Source organism: Pelophylax lessonae (genome assembly GCF_965119305.1).
Source record: "Pelophylax lessonae genome assembly, chromosome: 3".
NCBI classification, from domain to species: Eukaryota; Metazoa; Chordata; class Amphibia; order Anura; family Ranidae; genus Pelophylax; species Pelophylax lessonae.
This window is the reverse complement of record NC_138770.1, coordinates 607,806,410-607,824,542: the sequence shown is the minus strand read 5'-3', so window position 1 is coordinate 607,824,542 and position 18,133 is coordinate 607,806,410. Positions and strand designations below refer to the sequence as shown.

The following is an 18,133-nucleotide window of genomic DNA, read 5'->3' as shown; positions in this document are numbered from 1 at the left end:
CTTGAAAACGACAGACTCGTTTCGCAAGACGGATTCACTTTTTGTGATCCCAGATGGACCCAAAAAGGGGTTGCCTGCATCTGCCGCGACCATTTCCAGATGGATCAGACAGACGGTAGTACAGGCTTATTCTATTAAGGGTCGGGAGCCCCCGTTCCCTGTTAAGGCGCACTCCACTCGGGCACTTAGTGCGTCATGGGCCTTTCGCCATCAGGCGTCAGTGGTCCAGGTGTGCAAGGCGGCTACCTGGTCGTCGGTGCATACCTTCTCTAAACATTATAAAGTTGATGTAATGGCATCGTCTGATGCCTCATTTGGCCGCAAGGTTTTGCAGGCCGCAATTTGAGGAGACCAGTGGTCTACCTCGAGGGTTTTTTCCGTTGGAAAATTTTTCTTTAGTCTCATTCTTTGTTTATAATGAGCCTTTAAAACTTCTAGTTTGGCACCGGTTGGGCCTACTAGATTGGATTTGATTTTGTCAATCCCACCCCTCATTTGTGGCACTGCTTCTGGATGTCCCAGCTCTTGAGAATCAAGAAGACTACGTCTGTCAATGAGCGATAGAGAAAAATGGATTTTTGTAAGAACTTACCGTAAAATCCTTTTCTCTTAAGCTCATTGACAGACGTAGTACCCGCCCCTCTATCATTGAGTTGGGTTGGGTTAATTTCTCTGTACTGCTTTAAACAGAACTGATTCCCTGTAGCAGAGAGAGGGAGGATATACCCTCAGGGACTGCCCCCTAGGGTGGAGCCAGAACGTTTTGTCATTCTGCCTAGTCCTACTCCTGCGGAGACAACATAACCCAGCTCTTGAGAATCAAGAAGACTACGTCTGTCAATGAGCTTAAGAGAAAAGGATTTTACGGTAAGTTCTTACAAAAATCCATTTATTCAAAGGTGTCACAAACTGAAATAAAAACTTTACCAAGGACTCATTTGCCCTTAGTGTGTTGCATTACCGTATTGGTATGTTCACCTGTGTGGGCTTCTAATGCACCAGCACAAACAAATAGACCGGTGGGATTTTTCCCCGGTCATTTCCCAGGATGGTCACATGAGAAATGGGCTCCAATTCCTGTAGGAAACACAAGCAGTCACAAGTTTAAAAAGGCCGCCCTAGGCTGCCCTTTCAGTTCTTGTGTTTCCTGCATCCTGCAAACACCAGCACTGGAGGGGAGCATACATCCCCAGTTTATTTTCTAGAATTTGGATTATCCACAGCAGGCGTTCCTGGATACCTCTCTCACCCTCTGTGCCAAAGCTGACGAGGCAGTCATTCACAGGTATCCTGGGAGGAAGGAGAGGAAAAAAGAAAGAGGGAGAAACTCCACTTTACAGAACCCCCCTGGGCACTCCTACTCGGGTAGGTCTTTCTTCAGGCAGACGAGGGAAGTACTGTTTTGTTCCCCCTCCCCATCCTTACTTTAGGCTAAAAAAAGGAGGAAGAGCCATAAGGAGGACTTACTGTGGGGGTCCAGCAGGGCTGCATCTTCCCGCACATTCTGCCGCACCCCTCTAGCCATTAGGTAGGCTCTCGTGGGAGAAAGAGGCATCAGGGATCTCAGTCCTTCTCCTGCTCATGCCAGCATGCTCCTGCTCTGCTCCCGGCAAATCCATACTAATTACGGAAGTGGATGTGCAGCCATCTTTTGTGTGGGAAATGCAGCTGCAAACAGCGTGGCAGCCCCAAACAGACCGGGGGCCGTTTGCAAAGTCCCTCACATCACAGGCAGCAATGGCGGCAGTGGCAGCTGGTATAGGCATGCAACTTCCCCCTCCAGGCGGTCTAATGGCAGAGGACCAAGGCCTCTTATCAGAAGCTGCAGAGCCAGGCCCCAGCTCTCATACGGTGGGGAGGAGGCAGGAAAGAAAGGGGGTTAGTACTCCTGTTTAAAATGTTCTGTGAGGTAGGTCATGAAGGGTCCCCTGTTTCTCTTCCCTCTTCCTCTCCCCCCTCCCTCTCCCATAGCCCAAAACCCAGGAATCAACTCAGGGGGCTGACCAACCCAAAAATAATAAATATTGCCGTATTTTCAGGAAAAAAAATACCACCCGACAGCGATAAGTTACTTTGCAATACATGCATTAAGAAAATAGTTATCAAAGAGCCTAAGCCCCTGGCGAAAGACTTTCTCTACTTCAAAAAAGAGATGACGTCCACGCTTAGATCTCTACAAACAGCCATTGACATGATGAAAGGGGAGGACGGCCATCCACCTCAACTCAAAAACACTAAACTGAAAGAAAGGCCTAGAAAGCCCTTGCCCCAGCCACAACAGAGTTTGTTGGATTCGGAAGAGAGAGAACTCCTATACCAAGACAGCTCTGACTCCGGAGTCAGTCAGGTTCCATCGAATCTCAGAAAATTTCCAAACATCTTTTCCCGGCAGAAGAAACGGAAGAGCTCTTAAAAGCAATTTATATAACGGATGAAATCCAAGAATCTCAGCCCGTGGACTCCTTTAGGGACAGACTATATAATAGAGAACTTCAAGAAGAAAAATGCAGATCAATTCCGATCCATCAGTCTATCAAAGGGATAATCGACAAAGAATTGAGGAACCCAGAAAACTGTTTTTTCCAAAGGCCCTGAAGCGGAGATTCCCATTTGATGAGCAACAAAGCGTTCTCACGAAATGCCCAAGACTAGACTCATCCCTGGGCAAGGTATCAAAAAAAATCGGATCTCTCATTCGAAGACATGGGCCAGCTAAAGGACCCTATAGGCAAAAAATGTAGGTCGCTCTACCTAGAGTGTATGAATTGTTAAAGGAGAAGGTGATAATGGGGATCTGTTCGCATCATCACACATCGGGATTCTACTCTCACGTATTCCTGAGGGCAAGGCCCTCCGGCAGACACTACCTAATTCTGAATCTGAAGAACCTGAAAAAATCAATACTTTACAGGAAGTTCAAAATGGAGACAATTTTTTTTGTAAGCACATTACTCCCAGAAACAGCCTTCCTGGTGACACTAAACTTATAGGACACGTACCTTCATGTCCCAATTCACCACAGCCACCAAAAGTTTGAAATAAGAAGGGAGGAAAATGCAACCTTTTTCAATATCAAGCTCTTCCCTTTGGCATATCGTCAGTCCCGCATATATTTACCAAGATCATGGCGGAGGTGATGTAAGAGCTCAGATAGGTGATGTAAGAGCTCAGATTAAGGGGGGTCCAGATAGTGCCCTATCTGGACGACTTAATATATGGCATTTCCCGAGATGAAGCCCTCGCAGGTTTACAAGCGACCACACTTTCTCACCTAGCTGGGGTGGCAAATCAATTCCGAGAATTCCAACAGAATTCCCTCTCAGAAGGCTACACTCCTGGGCTACATTTTTGACATGATGGCACAAAAGATCCTACTTCCAGAGAAAAAGTAGCCAAACTAAACAACATGACAGATCATCTAAGAACTGCAAAACAAAGGGAGAAGGACAGCCATTATGTCCCTTTTGGGGCTCATGTCCGCCTCAATCCTGGCGGTACAATGAGGCCAGCTTCACATGAGGGCCTTACAGTGCCACCTGTTAAACAACTGGGACCGAAACCTGGATTCATTGGAGGTAATGTTTTTCCATTACCAGAGCCATCAGGAAGTCTTTAACGTGGTGGACAGAAAACGACACCCTGAAGGAAGGCAAACCATGGCTTCCGCCAACTAAAGTCTGAGTTACCACAGACACGAGTGCATCTAGATTGGGGGTTCACTTAGGACAACAGATCAGACGAGGAAACTGGGAACCAGAAATGTCAGAAGTATCATCCAACTTAAGGGAGCGAACAGAAGTACTGAAAGTGCTATATGTGCTCCAGGAGGCAGTAGAAGGGAAGCACATAATTCTGTCGGACAATGTCACTACAGTGACATCAACCGACAAGGGGGTACCAGATCAAGACCCCTTATGAGAACAGTACATGTACTTCTCTCATGGGTGGAGGTTCATTTACTATCGCTGACAGCGGTACACATCAAGGGTACACACAATACCCTAGCGGACCTTTTGCGCCAGAGACAGTTGGACACAGCTAAATGGGAACTGAACTAAAGAATCTTTTCAATACTTGTCTCAAAGTGGGGCCTTTCTGTCTAAGAAGAAAGGTAGACTCCCTGGGGTTTCCGTGGAGGTTCAATCTGGGGTACGCCTCCTCCCCCCCCCCCCCCCCCCCCGGGACAACTGCTCCCCAGGATAAGAAAGATCCGTACAGAGAAGGCCCCCCCCCCCTTTTTGGCCAAAATGGTCCTGGTTTATGCAACTAAAAAAGATGGCAGAAGATGATCCTTGGACCTTACTGAACCAGGGCAACCTCCTACTGAAGTCCGGAGCATACCATCCGCAACTTAAATTTAAAGTTGACAGCATAGATCTCGAATGACACATCTTACTAAAAAAAAAAAAAATGCCTCTCCGCTAAAGGTAGTAAAGATGCTCCTACAAAGCAGAAAACCAATTACAAGAAAAATATGAGAAAATCTGCAAAAAGTATTCAGCAAACATGCCCAAAAACCAAGATTTGAAAGATGTGGGCATGGTACTCGACTTTCTTCTCGAACGAGCAGAAGCTGGCCTAGCAGTAAGCACTCTCAAAGTACATGCCGCTGCACTTTCAGGTTTTTTTTTTTTTTTTGATACACAGCTTGGAGAACGTTCTGGTCAAACGATTCTTTAATTCCATGTCAAGGAAACCGAAAGAATTAGTGTGGCCCCTTCGGACCTTTCCCTTGTTCTCAGGGCTCTACCTCAAGCACCTTTCGAGCCACTTTCAGAAACTTCATTGAAAAACCTGACACTCAAATCAGCCTTCCTAGTCGCTGTTACGTCAGCTAGTTAGTGAACTTCAGGCCCTCTCTATATAAAGGAACCTTTTTTCAAAATTTTCCCTGACAAACTAGTCCTTAGAACAGACCCGTTGTTTCTCCCCAAGATTTGACTCAGCATTCCACCTGTCACAAGAGGTCCTCTTACCATCCTTCTGCCAAAATTCATCCTACCAAGGAGAGGAAGCATTCATTTGGATGTTAGAAGATGCATCCTCCATTATTTGGACGCCACTAAACAGTTTAGGAAAGCCCCAAACCTTTTTGTTTGGCGGCATTCACAAAGGGAAACAAGCATCCGGAAACTCCAAAGGTAGATGCATCAGAACAGCAATAAAAACAGCTTAAAACAGCTTAAAATAGCCAAAAACAAGCCAGACCCGAAAGCACAATCGACACGCTCAATTGTTACTTCCTGGGCATAGAAAGCTGGGGCCTCCATCGAGCATATCTGCCGAGCAGCTATCTGACCCAGTTTTTCCACCTTTTGTGAAGCACTACAGGATCGATTTGGTCTTCGCTCAAGATCTGACCTTAGGTGGAAAGGTCCTGAAGGTGGTAGTCCCACCCTAGGTACGGACCTTTGGGGTCTCATTTGACCGTCCCGAAGGATGACTGGGGAAAGCTAAAGTTATTACCTAATAACTCCTTTTCCAGGAATCCTCCAGGACGGTAGACCCCCCCCCCCCCCCCACACACACACACACACACACACACACACACACACACACCCTTACTAATGGACGATATTAAGTACATATATTAGAACATTTTGTATTTGACAGCAAGGCAATCCTTGTACAACTGAAGGGGCAGCCTAGGGCGGCCTTTTTAAACTTGTGTGCTTGTGTTTCCTGCAGGAGGTGGAGCCTATCTCTTTTGTGACCATTCTGGAGGAAGGAGATACTGGAAAAGGAGTTATCGGGTAATAACTCTAGCTTTTTCAACACTGCACATCACAGTGAACAATAGTGAATTACTGTGCGTTGTGGTGCGCTGCAATGCATATCCATTGGAGGTCCTTTGGATTGGTTTGTTGGGGTGCCATTTAAATTTGATGCCAGGAAAACCAGATAATGCACGTAATGGGCATTAACCTGTGCATTACCGCAATGCAAAAGTACAATTCAAACCTTAATGCTTAACCTTTCCCCATGCTATCCAAAAATAAGCCCACTAAAAGCTAAAACAAAAAAGTACCTGTTTCTTTCCTTTTTTTTTTTTTATTTTTTATCAAATACTTTTTATTAAGCTTTTTTTGACTTGCATATACAATGACATTTTTACATGTACAAGAATGTTTCCAGCATAAGGTTCTTCCATATGCATATAGAACTTGTCTGGAGTCTAGGGTTGCACTGATACGTATGTTTTTTTTTTTTTTTTTTTTTCACCGGCAAGTACTAGTACCAATTCCTTTCGGTCGAGTACATGAAGGGGCTCAAATTGCACTGCAAAGCATCGCATGTGATTTGAACTTGAATGTAGTGCGTTGCCTGTCAGAATCGCATATGGTTTCCCACACCGCTACGGTGTGAACCCAGGCTGAAGTCAGTATGACAAAGTATCGGTTTCCGGTATCAGAGCCTTTCTACGAGTAGGAGTATCTTTATCGCTGCAATCCTAATAGGAGGGTGCCAGCCAGCCTAGCCTTATTCAGTATAAGCTCAAATTGCAATGGAGATGGATTCAGACAGAAAAAGAAAAAGTGTGGTCTGGGACTATTTCTCGTCTCAACCATCCCCAGGAAAAGCAGCAGTGTGCAGCATATGAACAAACAATGTAAGCATGGGATCAGTAACTGCAAAAAACAAAAATACGTCAAATCTTTGGGCCCATCTATGAGTTCATCATGTTGAATTATATAATGCAGCACAGAAAAAAAAACAATCAAAGTGAATTACCTCCACTATCCCAGACAAAAATAACAGGTTTCATAAAAAAAACAGATGACTAAAGTCGCTGATAACCAGCCATTTTCAAGGGTGTCTGACTCTGGATTTAAGCGGTTGATGTCCATAGCTGAGACAAGGTACACACTGAAGAGTGTAATGTATTATCAAACCGAAATGCTGGGAAAGATTCGCCAAAAGGTAGTTGAGAAAGTAAAGACTATGCTGCAACCAGGGAATGCTGGCAACTCACTCTCATTCATGACTGACTGCTTGTCAGGAGGAGGACAAACAGAGTCACTAATGAGTCTTACATGCCACTTCATTGACAGCGGATGGAGAAAAAGGCAGTTTGTGTTGAATACAAAAATAATGCAAGGATCCCACACTGGGGGTACAGAAATGTTTTTAGGCATGCTTAAAGACTGGGGAATAAACAAAGACCGAGTGAGTGATGCTTGCGCTTAGACACAGCGGAGCAAGCCTGGTGAAAGGAATGAGGCTTGCTGAAGTGTCAGACCTTAGCTGCATGGCACATACCTTGCAACTTGTGGTAAATGATGGTCTGTCAAGCCAGAGAGCTTTGATTGATATAATTGGCATGCTGAAGAGGTGCGCAGGCCATTTCCACCATTCAATCCTTGCCAAGCAGCGAATGAGATGCATTCAGGAAGGCTTTGGCCTACCCAAAAATAACTTTATTCAAGCTGTTCCAACACGATGGAACTCAACACTTCACATGCTGCAAAGAATGCTGGAGCAGAAGCGAGCTTTTACCATCTATTCAGGTGAATATGGAGGATATTCTTGTCTACTGCTGATCAGTGGGACATTGTAGCCAATATCATTGAGACCCTCCTCCCCATAGAGGAAGTGACACTAGAGGCGAGTCGTTACGATTCATCTGTGTCCTCTGTCATCCCATGTGTGAGAGTGCCGAAGATGCTTCTTCAAGAGAATGAAGGACCCAACACACGTGGCATTAAAACATGTAGGCAGGTCATGAGGGACAGCCTCACCAAACGTTTTGAGACGCATGCTAGGAATAAAAAGGTTGTGCTGGCAAGTCCTTTGGATCCTCAATACAAGAATCATGCTTTCCCTTCTGATGATGTATTGGCCAGGGCAAAACAATGGCGGACAGAAGATATCCAACAGGAGGTGCAGGAGGTTCCTGCCAAAATGTCAAGTCAGGAAGAGCATGTTTCTAATCTGGAAGAGCAGGATACTGCAAAAATAGACAAATGTCCAAAAAGACAGAAGAGAATCTTCTTCATCGTGGTCAAATTGATGGCATGTTCAGTGTTTTATTGGGGCCTCATGCAGAGGATTCTTCTGAATCTGCAATAATTAGCCTGTATGATGAACTTCATCTCTATTTGAAGGGACCAGTAATTGACAGTGGTGGTGATCCTCCTCTTCAAAGGGGGAAAGAAAATAAGGCACGCTTCAAAAGACTTGCCTCTCATGCTAGAAGATACCTTTCTGCTCCTCCTTCCTCTGTACCAAGTGAGCGTGTTTTTGGTAAAGTGGCAGCAATATCTGAAAAAACAGAAGCCGTTTAACAGATGAACATGCTGAAATGTAATGCTTTCTGCACTATATCATTGTTCTACTTAACTGGGAGTATTGAAAAGTGTAGTGTCCACTGTCTAGCTTTTGCACTGCAGTAGTGATTTAAATTGAATCTTTGTAGTGAGTGCACTACTGCAGCAGTCAATACCATTTTTCTATGTTTAGGGAAGCCTTTAGCTATTATTTCTCTATCGTCCATTGACAGACGCAGCCTCCATCTTCATTAGCTGAATGAGTTATGCTGCCCCCTGCAGGAGTAGTCTAGGCAGGAAAAATTTAAATGTACACGCTCACGGGGCCATCCCCACAGGCATAACCCAACACACCCTCTGCTCAGCAAACCAGTAAGTTTCTGCCTAGAGAAGGAGTAGGACCTCGGTTTCCTGCTGGGACTTCGGTCTCAGTTTTTTATTATTTTCAGAATATTTTGTTTTATTTCTATTTACTCAACTTGCTAGCTAGTTGAGTGGCAGAGGAGCATTTTCAATTTGTGGCATTACCCTTTGGTCTCGCCTCCGCTCCCAGAATTTTTACCAAGGTCCTGGCCCCTGTGCTGGCCTTGTTGCGTCAGAGAGGAATCTTAATTTTGAGATATCTGGACGATCTCCTGGTGCGAGCACTCTCATTCGAATCTGTTGGGCAACATCTCTATTACGGTTCAGACCCTTCAAGAATTTGGGTGGATGATCAATTTCAAGAAATCTGCTCTATCGCCATCCGTATGGGTCTCTTATCTGGCGCTGACTCTCGACTCTATTTCGAGGGTCTTTCTACCCCTGGACAAATTTCAGAAGTTGCAAAGGGCGATCAGGTTGCTGATGGAAAGCCGATCAGTCCTCCCTGCGCGCCTGCATGAGGACCCTGGGTCTGATGGTGTCGACCTTCAAAGTGGTCCTGTTTTCTCAGTCTCATTCCAGGCCTCTGCAGAAAGATTCTGGCAAAATGGAACAGGGACCAGCGGCCATTGGACCCGAAGATTTGTTTGCGTTATCTCACAAAGTCGACTCTATCCTGGTGGATCCAGTCTCCCGTTTTGTGTCAGGACAAGTCCTTCCTGTCGCTGTTCTGGACGGTGGGCACCACGGATGCCAGCCTATCAGGCTGGGGTGGAGTGCTGGGCAAGCTCTGTGCACTGAGGACTTTGGCGTCAGAGTCCTCCTTGCCGATCAACATTTTGGAGCTCAGAGCGATCAAGCTTTGCCTGTTCCACTGGACGAGCCAGCTATGCGGTTCTCAAGTTCGGATACAGTCGTACAATGCCACGGCTGTGACTTGCATCAATCATCAAGGGGGCACCAAGTAGGCTTGTGACGGTATCAGATTTTCATGCTGCGATTAATTGATTAAGGTTTTGCCACGGTATACGGTATTATCACGGTATTCTATTATTAAATTTAAATTATTAAATTTCTACCTCACTTGAATTTCATTGCTGAATTTAGGGGCTTTGGTTCACTTATGCACATTATTATATAGTCAGTCAGTACAGACTCTGTGAACCAGGCCTAAAATAGGTCATCAAGCAGTGTCTGGCCTAACTGGTGATAACTGGTCCTGGCGCTTGGCTCCGATCCGATGGCCTGGTCATTAAGAGGGCAAATCCTTGTGGTCAAGAAGTGGTTAAACCTGAAGGAGGTGTTGTTTATAAATTACTTTACTATTGCTTTAGGCCTGGTTCACATGTATGCGGGTTGGCGGTTCACATGTATGCGGGTTGGCGGCCCACATTTGCACAGGCATAGCAGCCCATTGATTTGAACGGGCTGCTATGCCCTCATTTTCCGCAGAAAAAAGGTGCATGCAGCATTTTTTTAAAATTCAGTGGCCTTGAAATCCATCCTGCTTTTGCACCATGCGACTAACCTGCAGTTCCTGCTCTGGCAAGCTTTCTGCATTTTTTGTATACGTGGGCACGGCATTTAAAAACAGTTTGCGTGTGCAGCAACGGCAGGTAAGTCACATGGTGCAAAAGAAGGATGGATTTCATGGCCACTGCATTTTTTTTAAATTTTGCATGCACCTTTTTTTAGCTGAAAACGCAGGCATAGCAGCTCAAGCCCATTCACATCAATGGGCTGCTATGCCTGTGCAAATGTGGGCCCCCAACCCGCATACATGTGAACCACCAACCCGCATACATGTGAACCAGGCCTAAAGCAATAGTAAAGTCATTAATAGATAAAAACACCGGTCCTCCTGCAGGTTTAACCACTTCTGGATCGCAAGGATTTGCCCCTTTAAAGACCAGGCCATCGGATCAGAGCGCCAGGACCAGTCATCACCAGGTAGGCCAGACACTGCTTGATGGCTATATAGGTGTCCTTTTATGAACGGGTGAATTTTTTTCTCCGTTGGCTTCTCTACAGTTCTCCGGGGAAAATGATCACATCTGGCACCCATTTTATGAATCGGAGAACTTCAGTTCACCCAGGGTGATCAGAGGAGAGCAGTTTTCTCGGAGATCTGTGTAGAAGTCAATGGAGAGTCTGTAATGTCGTGAGACAAAGCGAGATTACAGTAGTATGAAAATCCCTCGCACGCTTTAACAAGCAGAGATAAATTATCACTGCTGAGTACACGAGGTTATAAATAATAGTCCCCTTACATAAATATGTGTATATATATATACACTGAATACACACACATACATTGTGTGTATGTATATGTATATATATATATATATATATATATATATATATATATATATATATATATATATATATATATATATACACATTAAATATATATCTACATGTATGTGTGTGTGTATATATGTGTGTATATATATATATATATATATATATATATATATATATATATATATATATATATATATATATATATATATATATATATATATATACATGTGTGTGTATGTATATATATATATATATATATATACATAAATATGGCAGGGGGACATGATTACTGTGTTGGGGGGTCTAAACGAGGAAGAAGGAAGTCGATAATCTTCCTTTTTCCCCCTCAGTTCTCCCCCGATTCTGTCTTCACTCCCCGCTTCACAAGCTCCAGGCTGGTGAACCCAGGAGTGTGAATTCTGACCCAGATCGCCAGTGAAGTGCTGGGATCGCAGCTTCATAGCCTGGCCATTTCTGTGTCTGTCAATGACAGATTCCCATGTGAAGAGATGATCAGCGGAGAACATGTTCTCCTGCGATCATTTCTGTTTCATAAACTGAGAATGATCGGAAATGAGCTGTGATCAGCAGGATCACTGCTCATCTCCATTTCATAAAAGGACACCATAATGTAATGTGGGCTGCTATGCGTGTGTGTGTATATGTGTGTGTGTGTATATATATATATATATGTGTGTGTGTGTGTGTGTATATATGTGTATATATATATATATATATATATATATATATATATATGTATATATATATATATATATATATATATATATATATATATATATATATATATAATATATATATTAGAGCTGCACGATTCTGGCCAAAATGAGAATCGCGATTTTTTAGCTTGGAATAAAGATCACGATTCTCTGTGTAACAAAAAAAAAAAATTGGGATAACTTACTGTTACGTTTTTTTTTTTTTTTTTTTTTTTTTATTCATTAAAGTCTTATTGCGTTTGAAAGACTGCTGCGCAAATACAGTGTGACATAAAATATTACAACAATCGCCATTTTTTTCTGTAGGGTCTCTGCTAAAAAAATATATAAAATTTTTGGGGGTTCTAAGTACTTTTCTAGCAAAAAAAAAAAACTATTTTAACTTGCAAGCAACAAGTGTCAGAAAAAGATCCAGTCTTTAAGAGGTTAAACTTCTTTCTCCCTGGCAGAGGGAAGGAAAAAATACAATGTAATCATTTTTGTTTATAGTTACTGGGAGACTTAGGGCCCTTTCACACGGGCGCTCCGTATGTCCGCAGATCATCCTATTTTTTTGCGGATGATTTGCGGACATAATGTAAGTCTATGGCATTGCGGATGTCAGCGGAATACCATCCGCTGACATCCGATTTTCCTCCTGTCAGTTCTGTTCCGTTTTTTGGAACTGAAAAAATCCTATTTTTGTTCCGTTCAAAAAACGGAAAGGAAGGAAAATCGGATGTCAGCGGTGTCATCCGCTGACATCCGCAATCCCCATAGACTTACATTAGGTCCGCATATCATCCGCAAACGGATGGGATGATATGCGGACCTACGGAGCGGATGACAGAAATGTCATCCGCTCCGTGAAAAAAAAAAAAAAAAAGTCCCGCAGCGGACCTTTCACACGGAAAGCCCGTGTGAAAGAGCCCTTATTGCTGAAAGGTGTTCACTGTGTGAGTGAATGAGTCATCCAGCTCACTGAAATGTATCAATTCACAAGTCAGACCCAGGAGCAGAGAAACTCGGTATTTTAAAAATGCCACAATAACAATACCGTGGCTATGCAATACCGCGATATATATCGAATTACCGAAAACCGGCATATGTCTAGCACCAAGAGTGTCCTAGCAGCCAAGGAGGTGGCCGATATTCTGGTTTGGGCAGAAGCCAATGTTCCAGCTCTTTCCCAGTCCACATCCCGGGTGTGGAGAATTGGCAAGCGGATTACCTGAGTCATCAGGTGTTGGATCATGGGGAATGGTCCCTTTATCCGGAGGTGTTTCACCTCCTGTGTGCCTGGTGGGGGACTCCGGAGGTGAATCTGTTTGCGTCTCACCTCAACAGAAAGGTCCAGAGGTTTTTGCCAAGGTCTTGGGATCCTCTGGCGGCTCCTTGGAGCCATTATCGGCTGATTTATGCCTTCCCTTCGCTCATACTCCTGCCAAGGTTTCTTTGCCGGGTGGCAGAGGAAGGCATTTCGGTCGTTCTGGTGGCACCAGACCGGCCTCGTCGATCTTGGTACGCAGACCTGGTAAAAATGGTCGTAGATCCGCCATGGACACTTCCTCTGTGGGAAGATCTGCTGTCTCAGGGACCGATCTTCCATCCTGCTTTACGATCCCTGGCTTTAATGGGTTGGCTGTTGAAAGCAAGATGTTGAGGGATAGAGGCCTTTCTGACTCTGTGATTTCCTACCCTTTTTGAAGGCCAGGAAGTCGACTTCTAGGAAGATCTATCATAGTACATGGAAATCGTACATTTCATGGTGTGAATCACTTCAGCTGCACCCTTGCTTGTTCTCTATAGCTAGGGTTTTGGCCTTTTTACAAAAAGGAGTTGAGCAGCACCTGGCGTAGGGCACTATCAAGGGTCAGTTGTCGGCCTTGGCTGTTTTTACATCGAACATCCATTGGCTACTAATATCTTGATTTGCACTTTGGTGCATCATCTCACTCCTCCGAGGAGATCTCCTCTACCCCCGTGTGATCTCAACATGCTTTTGTCTGTTCTTCAAAAGCCCCCTTTTGAGAATATTAGGGAGTTTTCTCTGCTTTCCTTGTCGCAGAAGGTTGCCTTCCTAGTGGCTATTACTTTTGCTTGCAGAGTATCTGAATTGGCGGTGCTGTCCTGTCCACCTTATTTGGTGGCCCACAGGGATAAAGTGGTTCTCCGACCTAATCTGTCTTTTCTCCCTAAGGTGGTGTTGGATTTTCATCTTAAGACATTGTGTTGCCTTCCTTGTGGCCTTATCGCCTTAGGCGATAAGAGTTTATCTGACGGTTACTGAGTCCTTTTAGAAAATCTGACCTCTCTGTCTTTACGGACGGTCCTCAAAGGTTTTGCTGCGTCTGCTGCGACCATTTCAAGGTGGATCAGGCAGACGGTTGTTCAGGCTTATTCATTGAAGGCTCAGGTTCCTCCTTTCCCTGTGAAGGCTCATTCTACTAGAGCCCCAAGTGCCTCTTGGACTTTTTGCAATCAGGCCTCTGTTGTACAAGTTTGTAATGTAGCGACTTGGTTGTCTGTGCACACCTTTACAAAATTCTACAAGGTGGATTTGTTGGCCTCTTCGGATGCCTCTTGGCCGCAAGGTTTTGCAGGCTGATGTTTTGTAAGAGAGTTTTTTGTTTCTCTTAGGGGTCTTTAACCTGGGTGAGCTCATGTTGTTTGAGCGCCATGTTACCCAGTGGGCTACGTTTGCCTTTGAGGTTACGTTACTTTCTGGTTGCGTTCTTCCTACCCCTTATGCCTACACTGCTTTTGAGACGTCCCATTCATCTAATGAAGATGGAGGCTGCGTCTGTCAATGGACGATTAGAGAAAACAGGCTTTTTGTAAGATCTTACCGTAAAATCGTTTTCTCTGAAGTTCGTTGACAGACGCAGCACCCGCCCCTCTGATATGGGGATGTGTTTTTTTTTTCTTCACTGCTTACAACTAAACTGGTTTACTGAGCAGAGGATGTGTGGGTTATGCCTGCGGGGACGGCCCCGTGGGCGTGTACATTTAAATTTTTCCTGCCTAGACTACTCCTGCAGGGGGCAGCATAACCCATTCAGCTAATGAAGATGGAGGCTGTGTCTGTCAATGGACTTCAGAGAAAAAGATTTTACGGTAAAAAATCTTGTTTTTTCAAGCACTTTATTTTTCACAGTTGTCTACTTCTAGACCTTGTTTGTTCAGTCACACCATTGTATAGACAGACGTCAGTTTTGCTGCACACCTTCTGCAACTGCACAAAAAAAAAAAAAGAAAAAAACAATAGTGGCTCTTCTCTTTACTCTTTTTCTCTGTGCCCTGTTCACACCACAACGTGCAGACTTTTTTTTTCTGCGCAGGAATGTGCAATGTGTCGACGTCACCGTGTATGCAGTTTTCTGCACAGGAAAAAAGACCTCAACATCGGTGTGACTATAGGACCCATAATTTACGCGCACATTGGAAAACTGATGTCATGTCAACGTGCATGAAAACTGATGTCTCTGCAAGTAAAATCTGTGCGGTTTTCCCATCAGTTTTCATGCAGGTAAGGTGTGAAGGAGCCCTTATTGTTAAAAATTTTAATAAACCTTAACATGTTCAGTACCAAATTTGTGTTTTTTTTCAAAACTTTAAATGTACAGAATATCGGCCTGAAGGTTGACTGGAAAATCGGTATCTGCCCTGAAAAAATATCAATCAAGCCCTAGTCCCATCCAAACAGTCTTACTGGCGTACTATAAGCCCGATGCAGGAGTGATAATTGCGACAATTTTTGTGAAACTGGGCAAGAAAGTAGTGGGATAGATGGCAAAGCTACCTACCATTTCTGTCCATCCAATTCACCTACATCTATCTCCCATTTCCTCCTGCAAGGTAACTGAGCTGGGTCTTGGGAAAGAGGGGAATGGCATAAATGTGTAAAATCACACCTTTATTAGTTTCTGACATTACATCATGGAATAAATGAGGTTCTTGTAGTATCCAGGTACTATGGAGTGTTCAAGTGTTAGGCTCGGATCACCCTGGGGCAGCTTCAAAGTTGCCCGACTCTGAAGCCGCCCCAAACAGCGCAATTTCAGCACGGCTTGAAAATTACTTATTTAATAAAAGTCTATGAAAGCCGCTCCCAAGTAGTGCAGGGACCTTTTTCTAAGTCTGAGCGACTTGAGTGGCTCTGAACGGTTCCATTGCACTGAAGGGAGTGCGACTTGTCAAGTCGCCCCAGTCTGAATCAATCCTTAAGGGCGTGACACAACTGTAAATATTCATAGAAGTTCTGTCTTGGAATATTAAAGGAGTTGTAAAGGCAGGAAGTTTTTTTTTTTTTTTTTCCCATCTTAATGCATTTTATGCATCAAGATAAAGACTTCTGTATGTAGCACCCCCCCCCCCCCCCAATACTTACTTGCGCCCCCTCTCTGTCCAGAGATGTCCACGAGTTCCACGGCTGTCCCAGACTCTCCCTCCTAATTGGCTGAGATACAGCCGTGGCGCCATTGGCTCCCACAGCTGTCGGGGCCGAATTGCAGCTCCGTGTCTGAATGGACATCCAGAGCTGCAGCTCGGGTGCTCCAATAGCAAGCTACTTGCTGTGGGAGCACTTGATAGGAGGGAGGGGCCAGGAGCAGCAATGAGGGACCCGAGAAGAGGAGGATCTTGGCTGTCCTGTGCAAAAACCAACTGCACAAAGGAGGTACGTATAACATGTTTGTTTTTAAACGAGACTTAATCACTTAAAACTCTGGTTGTAGAGTGATGAAAGACTTCAATACATACCCAAAGTTTAATTGGGCAATGAATTGAATATCCATCGCAGGCCAGGGGGAGAACTCGTGTAGTTTAGCAAGTTCCACATTTACACCACAGTGGAGTGCCATTTAGGTAACCCCTAACCTGCAAGCTTAATTTTTTTTTTTTTTTTTTTGATGATTGTAAAATGTTATTAAAAAGTATGCCATAGGACAGTTTGGTGGAACAAAAGGAAGATTAATTTCTAAATGCAACAATGCTCTTCTGTGTCAGTGAAGTAGTGACTTGCGTATGGGGTCTGTTTATATCTGCCATGTCCCAACCCCGGCATCAAGTATTGAAATTGGGCAGCTATGAAAAAAATCCTAATGTTTAGGACTGCTAAACCACCTTGATCATTACTATACTGTAAGGTAGTACGTTTAGTTCAGGCCACCTGCCTTTTCCAAATGAATTTCCTGAATTGTGCACCTATACGAACGAACCATTTTCCTATTATCCACATAGACGAATTATGTAAAGTATTTGTGGGGTCCAGACATCTTAATCCTATTAACTCTTCTAACTACTGATGAGGATGATATACCCAGCTCAAGCATTTCTGTTTAAAGGAGTGTGGGAAAGGCTGGAGGCTCAGATCTACATATGTGTGAGGGTTAGTGGTTTGTTGTTGTGGGTTATAATTGTGGGTTTTTATATTCTCGTGCATTTTGTGGCTGTTTTTGCTTTGTTATTCTTTGAATTTGTTAGAGATAACTCCCAAAAATTGAAATGCATGGGAAAAATTTTACTAATTTCTGCTATACTAATGTTGACTCTGTCCTCTGTAGTATTCCTTTTCCACCACTAGATGTCCTTAGTCACCCACCTTCAGTCATGGCCAGTACCGTTTAACCAACTGGGACTGGACAGTGAAGGGAGAAGCAGCACAGTGAGGGGCTCATCTCATTCTGCTTTCTCCTTTTAAATAGCATGCTTCATGTCGGCACATGAACTGATGGGCCTCTTGTACTGCTTCTCCCTCCTATAGTCTGAGCTCTGCCTTACAGGATCACAAGAGGCTGATACAAAGTTGAATTCAGGTAATTACGCCGCTTTCTTTTTAAAGAATGATATTTACAGAGCTGCAAATAGATTATTTTTACATCTGCCTGAAGTTCAACTGTAAAGGCACCTTGACCATCCTATTTATGCCCTCAGTCATGTATTTGCATCTGACTATACCATGTAACCTTTTGCGCAGGAGGGAATCGGAGAGGCGGAATCACTCGCTGGCACGCCATGCTGACATCCTGGCTGCAGTTGAAACTAGGCTTTCCTTACTCAACATGACGTTTATGAAATATGTGGACTCTAATCTTTGTTGTTTTATTCCTGGAAAGGTGAGGAGTTGGCTATATAAATCACTTTCTGTATAAACTTATTACAGCTGTTTGTGAGACAGTCAAATTCTTCAATTTTTGTAAAAAAAAAAAAAAAATCTGCCTTTTATTCTGGCAGAAATCCACTGATGAATATAAAGTGAATAGTACAACTGTCCATAGTGCTCAAAACTGCCTTAAGGATTTAAAGTGTTACTAAACCCACAACAGTAAAATTAGTCTGTATATGCAGTAAAGCATGCTGGTTAAACTCACTGTGGAACCTAAGGGGTTAATCATCTGCATTGTGTAAATAGGCTGTTTGATCATATCTTCTCTGATCCTCCACTTCTTCTATTGTCCCCAATCAATTTCCTAATAGAACAGA

The 18,133-nt window shown here is 43.9% G+C and overlaps 1 protein-coding gene across 1 annotated transcript in view; it reads left to right on the top strand.

Annotated features, from left to right (window-relative positions):
• Positions 1–18,133, top strand: part of FBXO28 (F-box protein 28) — a 65,065-nt gene that overhangs the window by 26,420 nt on the left and 20,512 nt on the right. The window contains exon 3 of the mRNA XM_082249270.1: positions 17,628–17,766. Within this exon, the coding sequence (XP_082105396.1) occupies positions 17,628–17,766 (139 nt within the window). The remainder of the gene's footprint in view (positions 1–17,627; positions 17,767–18,133) is intronic.